The 13,694-nt window shown below is 35.0% G+C and overlaps 1 protein-coding gene across 18 annotated transcripts in view; it reads left to right on the forward strand.

Moving 5' to 3' along the window:
- DMD (dystrophin) overlaps positions 1 to 13,694 on the forward strand; it is an 886,326-nt gene that overhangs the window by 635,569 nt on the left and 237,063 nt on the right. For all 18 annotated transcript variants that reach the window (XM_088144802.1, XM_088144803.1, XM_088144790.1 and 15 more), the window contains one exon: positions 10,368 to 10,570. In XM_088144802.1, the coding sequence (XP_088000928.1) occupies positions 10,368 to 10,570 (203 nt within the window). The remainder of the gene's footprint in view (positions 1 to 10,367; positions 10,571 to 13,694) is intronic.

A 13,694-nucleotide genomic window follows, 5' to 3' on the forward strand; every position in this document is an offset into this window, starting at 1 on the left:
GGAGTGGCTGAAGGCTTCAGACTTGATTAGCATACAGAACTCCTCTTGGCCATGGAAAGAACATACATTCATTTTCCCATGGCAATGGTCACAAACCCACAGCACTGCAAGAAACAGCAATTTTAGGTAATGGTCCTTCATCATAAAGCATTGAGCAATACCTGACCAAGTTATTCATTAATAGAACCATTTGGAGTAAGCAGCATCTATATTTGTAAAATAAATAAATAAACAGGCAAGTAAGCTAAAGCAGAGTAAAGAGAAATTCTCCTTGAGATTGTTCCACCCAGCAGAGCTTCTGGAAGTGAGAGGGAGAGAAGTGTCAGCTAGACAAGAACCAAATATCTAGCCTACTGAGACGCTACAGCTATTTAATATGCTTCACAAGTTTAAGGCCAGTACAAAAGAGTCAGGAAAGAAGAATGGTTGTCTCAGGCAATGGTTAATATTCAGGTACCAGACACCTGCATGAGAAGGTCTTATTTCCAGCAATTGTCTCTACCTCTGTCATTGCCTTATAATTGTCAAGCTCTCCTTGGCAGGCTCTAACTTGGCTAAAGTTTCCCCAAAATTCAATATAACATTTCTAACAGTGAATGCTTCTCACTATCATGTCAGTTATTCCAACTTGTATAGTCTTGGGTATAATTTTAGTGCTTTTTCCTCCCACCTTCTTCATGGCTTAACAGAAGCCCTGTTTTATGCTTTTCTCGGTCTGTGATAAGAGCCAGTTGTTTCTTAACTTTCTCCAAATTCTTGCCCCAGTCAACTATAACTCCCAAGTTATTTCTTACAATAAAGCTGCCAGAAACTGTCTCTTCTTCGTCTAAGCTGGTGGTCATGTTTCTAATGCCCAAGGAAGTGCTCATACCCACGGAAAGCAACCCTATAGTCTGGCACTTTCCTATAGTTCATTCTTGGCAGCAGTGGCATTCCATATGGCTCAGAGGCTATAGATCATTGATTTTACCAAATCTGTCTCATGAACTGATTGTATTTTTGTCATATGATCTTTCTTTCTGTAGCAAAGAACACAGGGCAGATAGGACACAAGTCTGCTTGAACATTTGCCAGTATGATGAATACCATATATAATGTATAAGGCAGGTTAAAAATTAAGTTAATGGAAGCAATCTGCCTTGCTTCATTGTTTGAATAACTTAATATTTTGTTATTATGCTAGGTTTGCATATTCTGAACTCCTTCCTGTCTCAGACTTTAGCCCACAGTCTGGTATTAACGTTATTTTCTAAAGTAAACACTTTTATTGAATAGAATGCAGAATGCCTCTTCAGGCACAGTTCAAATGGGCAAGTTATACTGTATACCCAAGGGGAAGAGAAGAAATGACCACCTTTCTTCCCTATCACCATCTTCATATAAAGAATGATGCCTGGAGTCAATAATATCTATCTATAAAGACTGCCCACATTACTTGAAATGCTTGATTTTTCATGGTCCCAAAATTGCATAGCAAGTTTTTAGGTAGGGGAGAATGTCCCTTACAGCAGTCAACTCCTATAGGTGATGAGTGACACAAGATCAGAGCTACTGTATATATACCCTACAGTGCAAATTTTTCACAAGAACTAGACTGAGTTCTGAAAGCAACCAGAGCACGCCAGATTAATGGTGCTATTCCAACTGGGCTCCTGTGTCTGCAACATATTTTTCTCTGCTGTCCATCCTCATGCTGCTTATAACTGTATTGATTGTCTAGCAACTTCTGAAGGCACAAAAAGACTAGCACTCTTCCAAGGAAACAGCTAACAGTGATATGGCCACTGTTTCTAGGCTTCTTACAGATTTGATATGACTGGAATGAAGAATATCCTTTCCTCACCTGCACAGAGAGAGAACAGTATGAACAGCAGCTGCCTATAAACTTTGATACTCACGACATCCTTGATTTAGGGATTGAAAAGAAGAGAGAGGGTGCTTCCACTGTGATGTTCTTCCTGTACCTTACCTTAACTTCCCTCTTTCCCCATCTTTGAGAACAAAAATTAAGCTACTGAATTAATTATTACCTATGTCTGTAGCAAGTAATGATGCATGCAGTGGCTGTTCCATTTTGTGTGGCTATCCTGTGATCCTGCAGTACAAAAGTTCAAGTATACGGAGGTTGCCTTTGAGCAGCATTGATATGAGTCACCCACGGACAGCTCAACTTCATGCCTGCCAGATCATCAGTGTATAGCACCTGTTTTCATCACTGTACCTGAAGACATCTTCTTTGATGTCTAACAGTCTATCACAAGAAACTTTAATTTTTGTTTTAGATTCTTTTCATTTACAACAATGTGTAAATTATTTCCCCTTTTTTATAAGAGGAGTTTTGTTTTAGTTGTATATCACTCTTAATTAGGGTTGAACATGCTTTGGATTAAAAAACCAAAGGTGATTGGGAGAACACAACTCTTTAAACCAAATACATCTTTTCCCAGATTATGCAGGGTGCAGTTGTGTAATCCCAGGAAAAGACACTGCTTATTTAGAGAATTGCATGCAGCTGCTTTATGAATGCACCCATGTGCTCTGAAACTTTTTTTTTTTTTGGCCTTGAATCTGAAGTAAAGACCTATTCTTAAATTCCCATTAATTCCCATTCTTGCAATTGACTGGTCTTCCAGGCATTTACTGTAATAAAAATGATTTGATTCTTTGTAGAGCTAACAGTTGTGCTATCCTGGATATTTTTGTCATAATCTACCCTTATGCATCTTCCACTTTCATTTCTGCAGTGATTTGCATCTGGGCTGCATCTAAGTCAATGTTCATTGACCCACAAAGGCAAGTTTATGCTCAATTCTATGCAGAATATACTAAGTAGATTTGCCTTGGACTTTTTTATTTATTATACTCTAACAGAATAGGATGTGCAGAGGAGAGAGAAGATGCTCCTCGTATTCATAAGTGGTTGAATTTGAACATATGCAATAAAACAAGCTAGCATTAAGGTGTAGGAAATTTATCAAGCTGTATATTTTAATGTAATTAAATGTAAAATGTAAAATAATGTAATATTTAATTATATACATTAAGCTTGATATCCGGTTTGGTGTCGTGGTTAAGGTATCAGGCTAGAAACCAGGATACTGTGAGTTCTAGTCCTGCCTTAGGCACAAAGCCAGCTGGGTAACCTTGGGCCAGTCACTTTCTTTCAGCCCCTAGGAAGGAGGCAATAGCAAACCACTACTGAAAAACCTTGCCAAGAAAACTGCAGGGAATTGTCCAGGCAGTCTCCAAGAATCAGACACAAATGAACAGATTAAAAAAAAAAAAAAGGTTTACATTATGTAATTCATGAAAAAGGGGAAAAATGATTTTGAAAGGTACACATTTTTAAAATAAGTTAATAAATAAATAACTTTCCCATGCAGCCATAATTAAATTATTTTCTCTAGGGTTTAAAATCTAGGCTTCTTTCTGTTGGCCTTCTGAATTAACATATGCTTATCAAGTTACTTTATAGCCTATGGGGTTTGAGATAGATTTACCAAATGGTCCTCTGTAGCCTAGGAGCCACTAGATCTGCCTCACCAGCTTCAGCCATTGTACCATCTCTTCTGCTGTCTTCTCCTCCTTTCTTGTGCCTCTTCTTCCATCTTCATTTTCTTTTCAAGTGGAGCTGTCAAGATCTCCCCTCTTCTCAGGCCACTCTGACCCTTCCTTATCCAAACTCAGGACATCAGGAAGAAGGTAATTCCACTGTTTTCTTTTTCATCATCAGGAACTCCCAGAAACCTCTGCCTTTCATGTTTGGGTGGAACAGTCCCTCTCTCTGTCTCTCTTTTTAATTGCCTTTCTCAAAGAAGTCTCCTGTTCCTCAGAGGTGAAACTGCTGGAGGGTTCAAAAAACCTCTTGGCATAGCTAGCCAGGCAGCTTGGGCTGGTGAGAATATTACACATGGATGTATCTTACATGAACCTTATCTGTCACTTTCCAAGAATGGTCAGTATCTGGGTCACCCTTTCAATAAATCAGATATTCCAGTCTGACATTCCTATGTCAAGAGTCCAAAAGATGTTCTACATCAAATTCTTCTTTCCCCCAAGAAGTTGGTGGGACAAAAAGTGCATAAAGGCAAAGAGGACATTGCAGAAATAGGAGGGAATTGTGGAAAACTGGATTAACATGTAATGTTACTGCTATCAGTTATGAAAATGCCCCGTCCCCTTCCCACAAGTACATTTTGTTATTCACCATTTTCTTATATTCCTTCCTATGTTTATCCCTTTATTTAAACTCATTTAAACTCATCCTCTTGTTTAATCTTCCAATAGGTTAGGTGATGCCTAGCAATTAGTATAAGGTTTCAGTAACAGCTTACAGACTTTTGGTTTTCTTTTGTTTGTTTTGCACCTCCTGTTTGAAAGGCACTAGGCTAGAAAACAAGTAATTGGATATATTGCTATTTGCTGGATTTATATGTCTTTTTTGTTTGTAGGAGTGTTGAAAAAAGGACTGCAATTCTTACATGAATAGCATTAACAGTACAACAGCAGCTTTCCTCCAATACATTCTTTTTGCTTTTAAATACACAAATCAGCATTTAAATACACCTGAAAAGTCAATAATAGAAATATATAAGAGTGTGCTCCGAATGTACAATGATACAAGCTCAACACAGTAAGCAATGACAGTGTAAGGTCTTTGCATTTCTAAATGTGTATTAAGGTCAACATCAAGAAGACAGAAAAAACATGCATAGAGTGCATGTACACATATATGAACTTATATCCCAGTTCATCAAATCAGTGAAATCAACCAAGACTATGTGGGTTTGTTTGGCATTTTGAATTTTGGTGTAAGTATGTAAGTACATTCATTCCATGCATTTTTTTTTTTTCATTTTAAAATGTACCCTGAGGCTCAACACTCACTAGATACAAGAACAGGCACAATGCTTCCCATACACACACTTTCATTTATGTAATAATGAACTACCTTTCTTCTGTAGAAAGCACAAAACAGAATGTACATGCAATCTGCGACTGATGTACAGTCTATTTTGCATATTGTGATAATTGTGTGGTAATTAGACAAATCAAGCACATTAATGGGGTAATTATTTGCTTTTTGTCTGTTCCCAGCAATTATCTCAGAAATTTAGAAGCATTTCCTTCCCTGGCCATTTGTTTTATATTTGCTGAGAGAAATGTAAAGCTTGCCAGGACAGATGTAGGAAGTTCCGTGGTCTGAATCTCCAGCACCCATAGCTCTGCATCTGTTCAATTAATTTGCAACTAGATGTTCCAGATGTGATAGGAGGTTCTTGATTTTATGCAAGACTTAAACCATGTAGATAGTTGTTTAAAACAAACCATCCTCTTTTAGCTTGTAACAAAGCTTGTATTGACCTTGATGAACATGGATATTTCCTAAGCAAGCTGAAATAGTTTAGATTACCATAATTCATATACCTATCTTTAGGTACATGCCATTGATTTTGCTAAGTTTTAATCATTTCATTAAGAAATACATGTAGACTTGTTAGATATGTCTAGATTTTCAACAAACACAGAGATTGTCCAGCTTTTTAATTTACTTTAATAATATAAGCTTGGTCTCTTGGATTTTGGCATTTTAATATTGAGTAGCTATACTAATCACGTTAACATACTTTTGATTGGAGTGCTTAGGTGAGAGGGGTGCCTTATTGCAGCAGGGCATGGTTTACCATTTTTATGTTTTCCTGGATAAGGCTGGTCTGGTTTCCATGATCCATGTGCTGGTTACCTTCTGAATAGATTATTGTTATATGCCTTATGTGGTTCAGAAAGTGGTTGGCTTCTGTCCAGTGTTATTTGGCTTGCCATTGCATTGTGAATCAAATTCATCCTATTTGTTTAAACATATACATTTGTTATTTGTCTTTAGGGATATCTGGTCTATTATGTCAGAAAGGACATTGTGTTAATTTTCTATGGGGCTTTTAGGATTGGTCCCTAGAAGAAGGCATGGCTACATTCATCTAGGATCAGGGATTTTTCAGTGGTAGTACCAACTCTGTGAATTCCCTACCCCGAAGTGTACGATCATGCTCATTTGCTGACTGCAAGAAATCTAAGGACCTACTTAAGTAAACAAGCATTCTCTTCTAATTTTGCACTCTATATTATTGTCTGATGGCTGATTCAGATTTTATGCTTCCTTCATAGGTTTTATTTATTGTTTTATGATGTTTTAATTGATTAATTATTTTCATTTAACATGTTTATTATTGTATAATAAACCAACATTGGCTGGTTCACCAGGAGCAGGCAGTTTTAAAAAAAAAAAAATGACAGTAGCTCTATATTGTTCCCCTGCAGCCTTAAGGGCAGTATTTCCAAATCCTTAAAACTGCATTTATTTTGTATGACTAATATAGAGCTTGTTTTAATTTTTACATGTGGAAGCAATATTTATCAATTATATCTCCATACAACTTATTTATCAGTTGTATCTCCATACAACTCCATACAACATCTAGATAATAATCTGGTAAGAATTTTGAATTTTATACAGTAGATGTGAGTGTTGAGAGACACTATAAACTATTCATTCTTTGAATGAATGAACTAATTAATGAATAGATCATACAGAATGCCACTATATATATAGTATGGTATATTCTATTTTGAGTTTTCATTTGATTTGATTATGAATTTATATTATTTGAATAGTTCTAGTTTTTGTTATCTCAGGATAAACAAGCTGTAAAAATTTACATATTCTTACATACATTTAAGTGTTTTTAAATTGCAGATTTGCAGGATCAGTGTCACTATATTTGGAGACTAAGGATCACATTCCATGACATTCAGATATATTTCAGTCATAAGAATGGGCTTTGCCACAATTGTGACAACCGTTGCCATTACTTAAACTTTACTTTAATGTAACAACCAAATAAAATCTTTATTATGGCCATAGATCAGTGTAAGGGGGTGGGGTACAGTATTGAAAAGAAGCATGAGGGATTATACTGTATATATATAAATTCTAGTAGACAAGGACCAGAAGACAGTTGTAATAATAGATGTAGCAGTGCCAAATGACAGCAACATCAGGAAGAAGGAGCATGAGAAGCTGGAGAAGTACCAGGGCCTGAAGGAGGAACTAGAGAGGATGTAGAAAGCAAAGGCCAAAGAGGTCCCAGTGTTGGTAGGAGCACTCAGGGCTGTGACTCTTAAGCTGGGAGAGTGGCTCCAACAGATCCCAGGAACATCAGAGCATTCTGTCCAGAAGAGTGCAGTGTTAGGAACAGCTAAGATACTACACAGAAAGCTCAAACTTCTTCAAACTTGATAGATATGGTGGAAGCTATTTCTATCAAGTTATAGAGCACTCTAATATGGCAAATTAGGTGCTCATTAGATGTAGTTTATAAAGTTGAGCCCTGACCATAAGTCATCTTCTCATGAATTTTAAGTGCTGCTGCCACAAATCTGGCAACAGGGTTGGTATCTGAAAGCAATAGGGAGTTGTAAAAATGTTCTGTGCACCCTGAGTATTTATGTAGTAATGGTAAGATAAGACTAGTACAAATTTCTCTGTAGTACAGGCGCTAGAGAAGCACATGCTCTATTGTTTCTGTGTGTCCAGAATCATAGGAACATTGTCTCTCTGAGTAAGGAATCTCGCTTGTATTGACCTTCAAGGACAGCTGACCATGATATCGTGCCAGAGTAAAGGCCCTTCTGTATTTAATCACTTCAAGTTCAGTTAGGTGTGACATGGGGGAGGCAGATGCTGGAGTACAAGGCACTGATCAGTGGTGGTTCAGCCTTCCCTAAAACCTTGTCCTTTACAAGAATGTTTTCTTGTTTTAGCCAGTCCTGGAATTTACATTATAAATGTCTTGCATACAGCTTGCTGATTGTGTTGATGAGGCTAGTCAGTCTATAATTAGCAGAATCATCCTTCCCCTCCCCCCAATTTTTTTTTTTTTTAATATATAAGGACAGTGATTGCAAGCCCCCAGTTCTTGAGAATTCAGCCATAGGTGTCAGTGGGGCCTTCCTGATCTTATTTGAGTAACAAGATCCTTGATCTGTGACACTGTCACTGGAGTCTAAATTGGCAGGTCTTCTATAGCTCATCTGGGGCATCCACTTTCAGTAGGGGTATCCATATAGAGTTCTCAAAAATATGTCTCGCAGGTCACTGGGGGATGTGACAATCCACAATCGATGGACCATTGCTTTGGGAGCTTGATGTGATATGTCAGAATGAGGCTAAGTCATTGGATTTGACTGCCTGAATTAGTCACATCCAGTGTTTTTCATGGCTTTCCTTTTCTTGCATAACAGTAGTTGTTCATAGCTTCTCTTCTGCTAGGTCTAGTGCAACTCTTGATTCAGTATTGGCTACATAAGATTGGTAAGCGGTAGCAGGAGTTTTTTGGCATTAACACAGTCCTTTTCAAACCATGGCTTGGAGTGGTACTGTTGTTGCCTCAAGGGTGCATTGTTATTAAGGGTTAGTTGCTGTTGGAGTTCTTGGGAAGGGTGCTGTAGTTCTTCAAGAATGCTTTGGGTGACTCAGCTGATGTCAGGGTAGACTAAAAGCACTGTAGGTGATCTGAGGCCAGTAGCTAAGTTATCATTTGATTTAGCCGAGGGGTTCACTTGGCTCAGCAGGAAGTTCTTCCTGCTGGCGATATAAAGGAATAAGGTTAGGAATTTCACACATTTATTCACACATTCTTCATTCAGGAACATTCCAGTGCCCAATTGAGCAATAAATGTCAATGTTCTATTTTTTTTCTCCACCAGCCTTTAGAGAACTTCACCTACATTATCCTGCTGTGCTATGAGAGCAATTGTTATATGCAATGACATGCATACTTTGCATATTTCAAGACTAGATATGTGTATAGATTCCAAGCTGTGATAGTTGAAGTTCTTGTTTCACTTTGTCTCTCATTCGGTGTTGAGATAAGCTAATTTTTGTTTCTTTATGCTCTGTTTAGTCATCATTTTGTAAGTCACTTTGTTGAATCTCTAATTTTTAAATGGAAATATGCCTGTAGCCATCATTTCTAACTGAAAACATAGATAAGAAATATGATAATTAAATGCTCAACTTAAAAAACAAACATATTTTTATGTCTGTTTTAAAAGTAGTAGTAGTAGTAATTTTACTTATAATGTACCTACAACTAAGCATAGTAAAAGTGTAGGATAAAGACAGGAATAATGCTATAACATATTGTAGTCATTATAAAATTGCAATAATAGGCCCAATAAACTATAATAAACAAGGCCCATAACAAATAATAATATTAAAATATGTACATTAGTAAGTGCAAAAATGTTAAAGAACCCAAGTTGAAAAAAAATTAGTGTTTTTTTAGCTTTAAAAAGATGAAGCAGCTCATGATTTCCCAGCCTTATGCAAAAAGATTGTAATTAAAGTTCTAGCCTGCCTTATAGTGTAGTAAAAAGCAGCTATTTCTAACTAATTTAATATGGTATAAAATAGTGTGATACTGTTTGGCTGGCATAAAATACCTATGAATATGTAGCATATACAGTAGTATATACAGTACCCACTACCTTTAGACATTTAGAAATGGCTTATAACCTTAGTTTCAGATTCCCATAAAAGGGCCATGCAATATGTTTCAGATTTAGGAGATTTACTTTTTATGTGATAGTGTTGTTAGGGTTTTGTTTTGTTTTGTTTTTAGGAAACATTGATGTTCCTCATTTTCCTAGCTAGAAAGTTATTCATATTGAAATCATGGCCAGAAATGTTTTGTATTAGGAATAATATATAAATATGATAAATAAATAAATAAATAAATTTGTTGGGGCCTGCAGTTTGTGGAGTGTAAAGTGAAACAAAAACTTCTCATATAATGAAATGGGGATAGAGAAATTTCTGATAAATGTAAAGGTTGGATTTACATTTATACTTTAAAATAAACCTAAACAGCTGCTCTTAGGGAAACCAGTGGAGTTCTTAGTCTCTTCTCAGACCCTTTTGAATCTGTTCATCTTTCTGTACCAGATCATCATGGAAACAATGCTAGAGGGTATTGAAACATCAGAAGCTAGCTAATCTTTCCCAAGGTGATATGGCATTAAAAAAATACAAGTATAAGGAAGTCAGAAGGCTACGGAGAAATAGAATAACTCGATTGTTTCATCTGGAAATTAATCCCTCCTTTCCAGAAAAGAGACATTTTGCAGGGCTATCACTATGCCTAAATACACATAAATGCACATTAATTATTAAAACAAAACAAAAAAGTTGAGGACACTTCAAATAAATAAATAATAATGCTAAAATAATTACCATTACAAGAATTATATTATTGTATTTTCCCCTTTTCAGTAACTTCCTAACCAAACTGTTACTGTGGTTACAGAAACTCTAGTAACCACGGAAACGACCATCTCCAAACAAGAAATGCCATCATCTTTGCTTCTGGAGGTACCAGCCCTGGCTGATTTCAATAAGGCATGGGCAGATCTCAATGAGTGGCTTTCTCTATTGGATCGAATGATAAAATCTCAGATAGTTACTGTGGGTGATGTTGATGAAATCAATGACATGATCATGAAACAAAAGGTATGTAAAATATATAGATACTGATTTTTTATGTATTAACACAAACAGCTGCAAATACATATCTATAAATGTAAAAAAAATGTTAAAATCTTTTGCATTCGTATTTTTCAGCAAACCTGTTTTAAATACAAATCGGATTTGATTATTTGTCTTTTCTCATACTAGTTTTTAAATGCTTGCAAAATGTTAAGAGTATAGATAAAAAATTGAACTATATGTTGTTTCTAGTGAACCAATTTTTCTTATGTTTGGATTCCATGACATATCTTAAAAATCAGTATATAAGTTGTACAGTAAATGATGCATGCAAATCATTCTTTGCCTTTGTATGTTGGAATATTTTTTTCTAAAAATGTATAAACCCACTATTAAAAAGATTCTCAATCCCCATTTTCAAAAAGAGCATCCCATCAACAGAAGTGTTTTGTCAGCAAATACTTTTAATTACTACTTACCTTTGTAAACAGAAAAATATAGAAAGCTATATATATCTACTATAAATAATAATAGTAATAGTAATCGATTGCCTAAAAAGAATTACTCGTTTTCCACATCTAACCTTGTTCAATATAAAAGCTACAAGTTTGCATGAGCGTAACTTTATGGGGTATATTTCCTAACAGTCTAGCAATTTTTTGTCATTTGGTGCTTTGTTTTGTGTTTTGGCTTTTGGTTTTGTTTGTTTGTTCTTTTTGTTATGCAGCACTGTCATTAGTTCCTTCTCATGTAAAACATTCAGTTTAAAATATTTGACATTGTTTTCTCTATTTATACATCTGTAGAACAAAAGAACAGAAGATTAAATGTTTCAATTCAGAGCTATGAAAATTATGACTATTTTAGTCATATTTTAAATTTATCATAAAGATTTCGATAATTAAATTTCCCCAAATATTACCCTGATTAAGTTGCTATGACTTCCACTCCCCTTTCTGTTAAGGATAACATTGCATGTCAGTGTGTGTGCAAGTGCACATGCATAGACTTTTTTTTTAGTTGTCTAAGTACAAATGTACTTGTGAGAAGCAATTAGCCCTCTATGTCAGCCCAGATAAAGGCCAGAAAAACAAAATTATTTATATGTAAAATTCTGCTTATTTATCTATAAAGTTCTGCTTGTGAGTTAGAGTTTGCAAGGAGCTTCTAACAGATTATAGTTAGAGCTCTTAAGCTTAAAGACTTAATTTCTAGGCTTATGGTTGGTAAAGGATGCCTATTTATAGGTGCTATGTTTAGTCTTTCTAATCGCTTGGTTTCTGGTTCGGTTCTTCCTACCTGGGACTGGACTGGATTTTAATTATGTTAGTCTAAAAAGTTAGCTCTTGTTTAAAGGATATGGGAGTATATGGGATTCTAAGTGCATGCTGGTCTGTTGTCACTGATAAGCCACCTCATGGAGGATTCTGTGAATACTTTTCATGTATTAAATTAAATTAACATACTTAATTTAATTTTATATTTTTACCAAATGGAGTGGCATTTCTATCTAATACTGTCCAATATATAGATGACAGAATACAAATGTGGATATTGCTATGACCTTTTATATGGTAACTTACAATACTTATTAACAGTATTGGGTTGCCCCCCCCCCCCCAGCATCTGGCCAAAATTAGAGGAGGTTTTTTACGGTATTTTTAATATGTTTTTAAATTATTTATAGTTTTTAGCCATCTTGGAGAGAATTGTATTTCTTCTTTTTATTGTGAGCCGCCCAGAGTCACCCATGGGGGAGTTGGGCGGCATACAAGCCGAATAAATAAATAAATAAATAAATAAATAAATAAACAAACAATACTAAGAAAAACCTTAGATTTTTCTGATTTTTCCACATTTTTCACTTTTATTATTTTATGGATCTGTTATATAATATTTGTGAAAATAAGAAAGTGCATGGCATTCATCATGTAGTTATTATGTAATATTTAAGTCTCTGAAAGAATACATTGCTTGCATAAATGTATTGCAAAAAAATCTAACTTAAGTAGGAGAAAATGATTTTTTTTTTTGGGAAATAAGATTATTTCTAAAAGTCCAACTAGAAACTGATTAATAAAGCTAGAATATCTTCCCATGTAAGGTGAAAAGACAGATGACCTAATTATTATGCTGGCAAGAAGAGAAAAGCAAATTATTTGCACAGGAAAGAAAAAGAAGAGCTTATTTATACTTTTATAAAAATGTATACAAAGTTATAAATAATCCAGTTTTGTAAAGCTTACATGTTAATCTTTCCCTGATGTCAGCTACTATGAAATTATTTTTAAAATATGTCACAAACATAATCAGAAATGCTGTTTGATATATTTTGCTGATTAATGCCTGTTCCCACTTGATAAATAATTGCACTGGGTGCAATATGTAAAACAGAAAGGATCATATCTAAAATTAATTGCTGTAAACTCTGTTTTATATCTTTGAAAATCAGCTTAGTATCTTTCCTGACTTTCTCTGATTACTGTATCTATAAAGGTATAATTTTCTGTGTATTATTATAAATTATTATTATAAATAATACTATGCATTATCATAATAATGTCACTAACATTTTAAAGTTTTTCTTAATCCAAAGTATGACTGTTTTCTAATATCAAGGGAAAAGCTTTAATGTTCTGATTTTTTTCTGTTCTATCCTGAAGATACTTTTAATTATCTTGATTTTTATCTTTTCATTTTATTATAATAGTGTATTCCACTCTCCTTTTTCTCAACTCTGCTCACTCATTTGTTTGTTTCATAGCTTCATAATCATTTAATATCTCCCCTCTAAAGACAAATAACAGTGAAGAGTAGAGAGTGTGATGTGAATTCAGTTTCAGCTATAATACTGGCCTTTATGGTTCAAATAAGACAAGAAAATAATGCAAGAAAAATGTGAAGTCTTATGAGCACATGGGAGAAAAGAGGAAGGTGGCACAACACTTGTTTCCAGTCTAATTTATTTTTGTATATCTCCGTAATTATATAGGACTCCTTGCAATTTACAGTACAGTAGCTCCCAGTTTAAGAATGAGTTCCATTCCCAAGGTCTGTCCTTACATCAAATTTGTATTTAAGCTGGAACAGTATTATTGTGTAATACTGTATAAGTAGTATTGTGTAATGAACTTGAACCATTGTGTAT

Source organism: Python bivittatus, unplaced genomic scaffold (genome assembly GCF_059951505.1).
Source record: "Python bivittatus isolate LINGU-HERP-01145 unplaced genomic scaffold, Pbiv_v1 ctg000350_np1212, whole genome shotgun sequence".
Lineage (NCBI taxonomy): Eukaryota > Metazoa > Chordata > Lepidosauria > Squamata > Pythonidae > Python > Python bivittatus.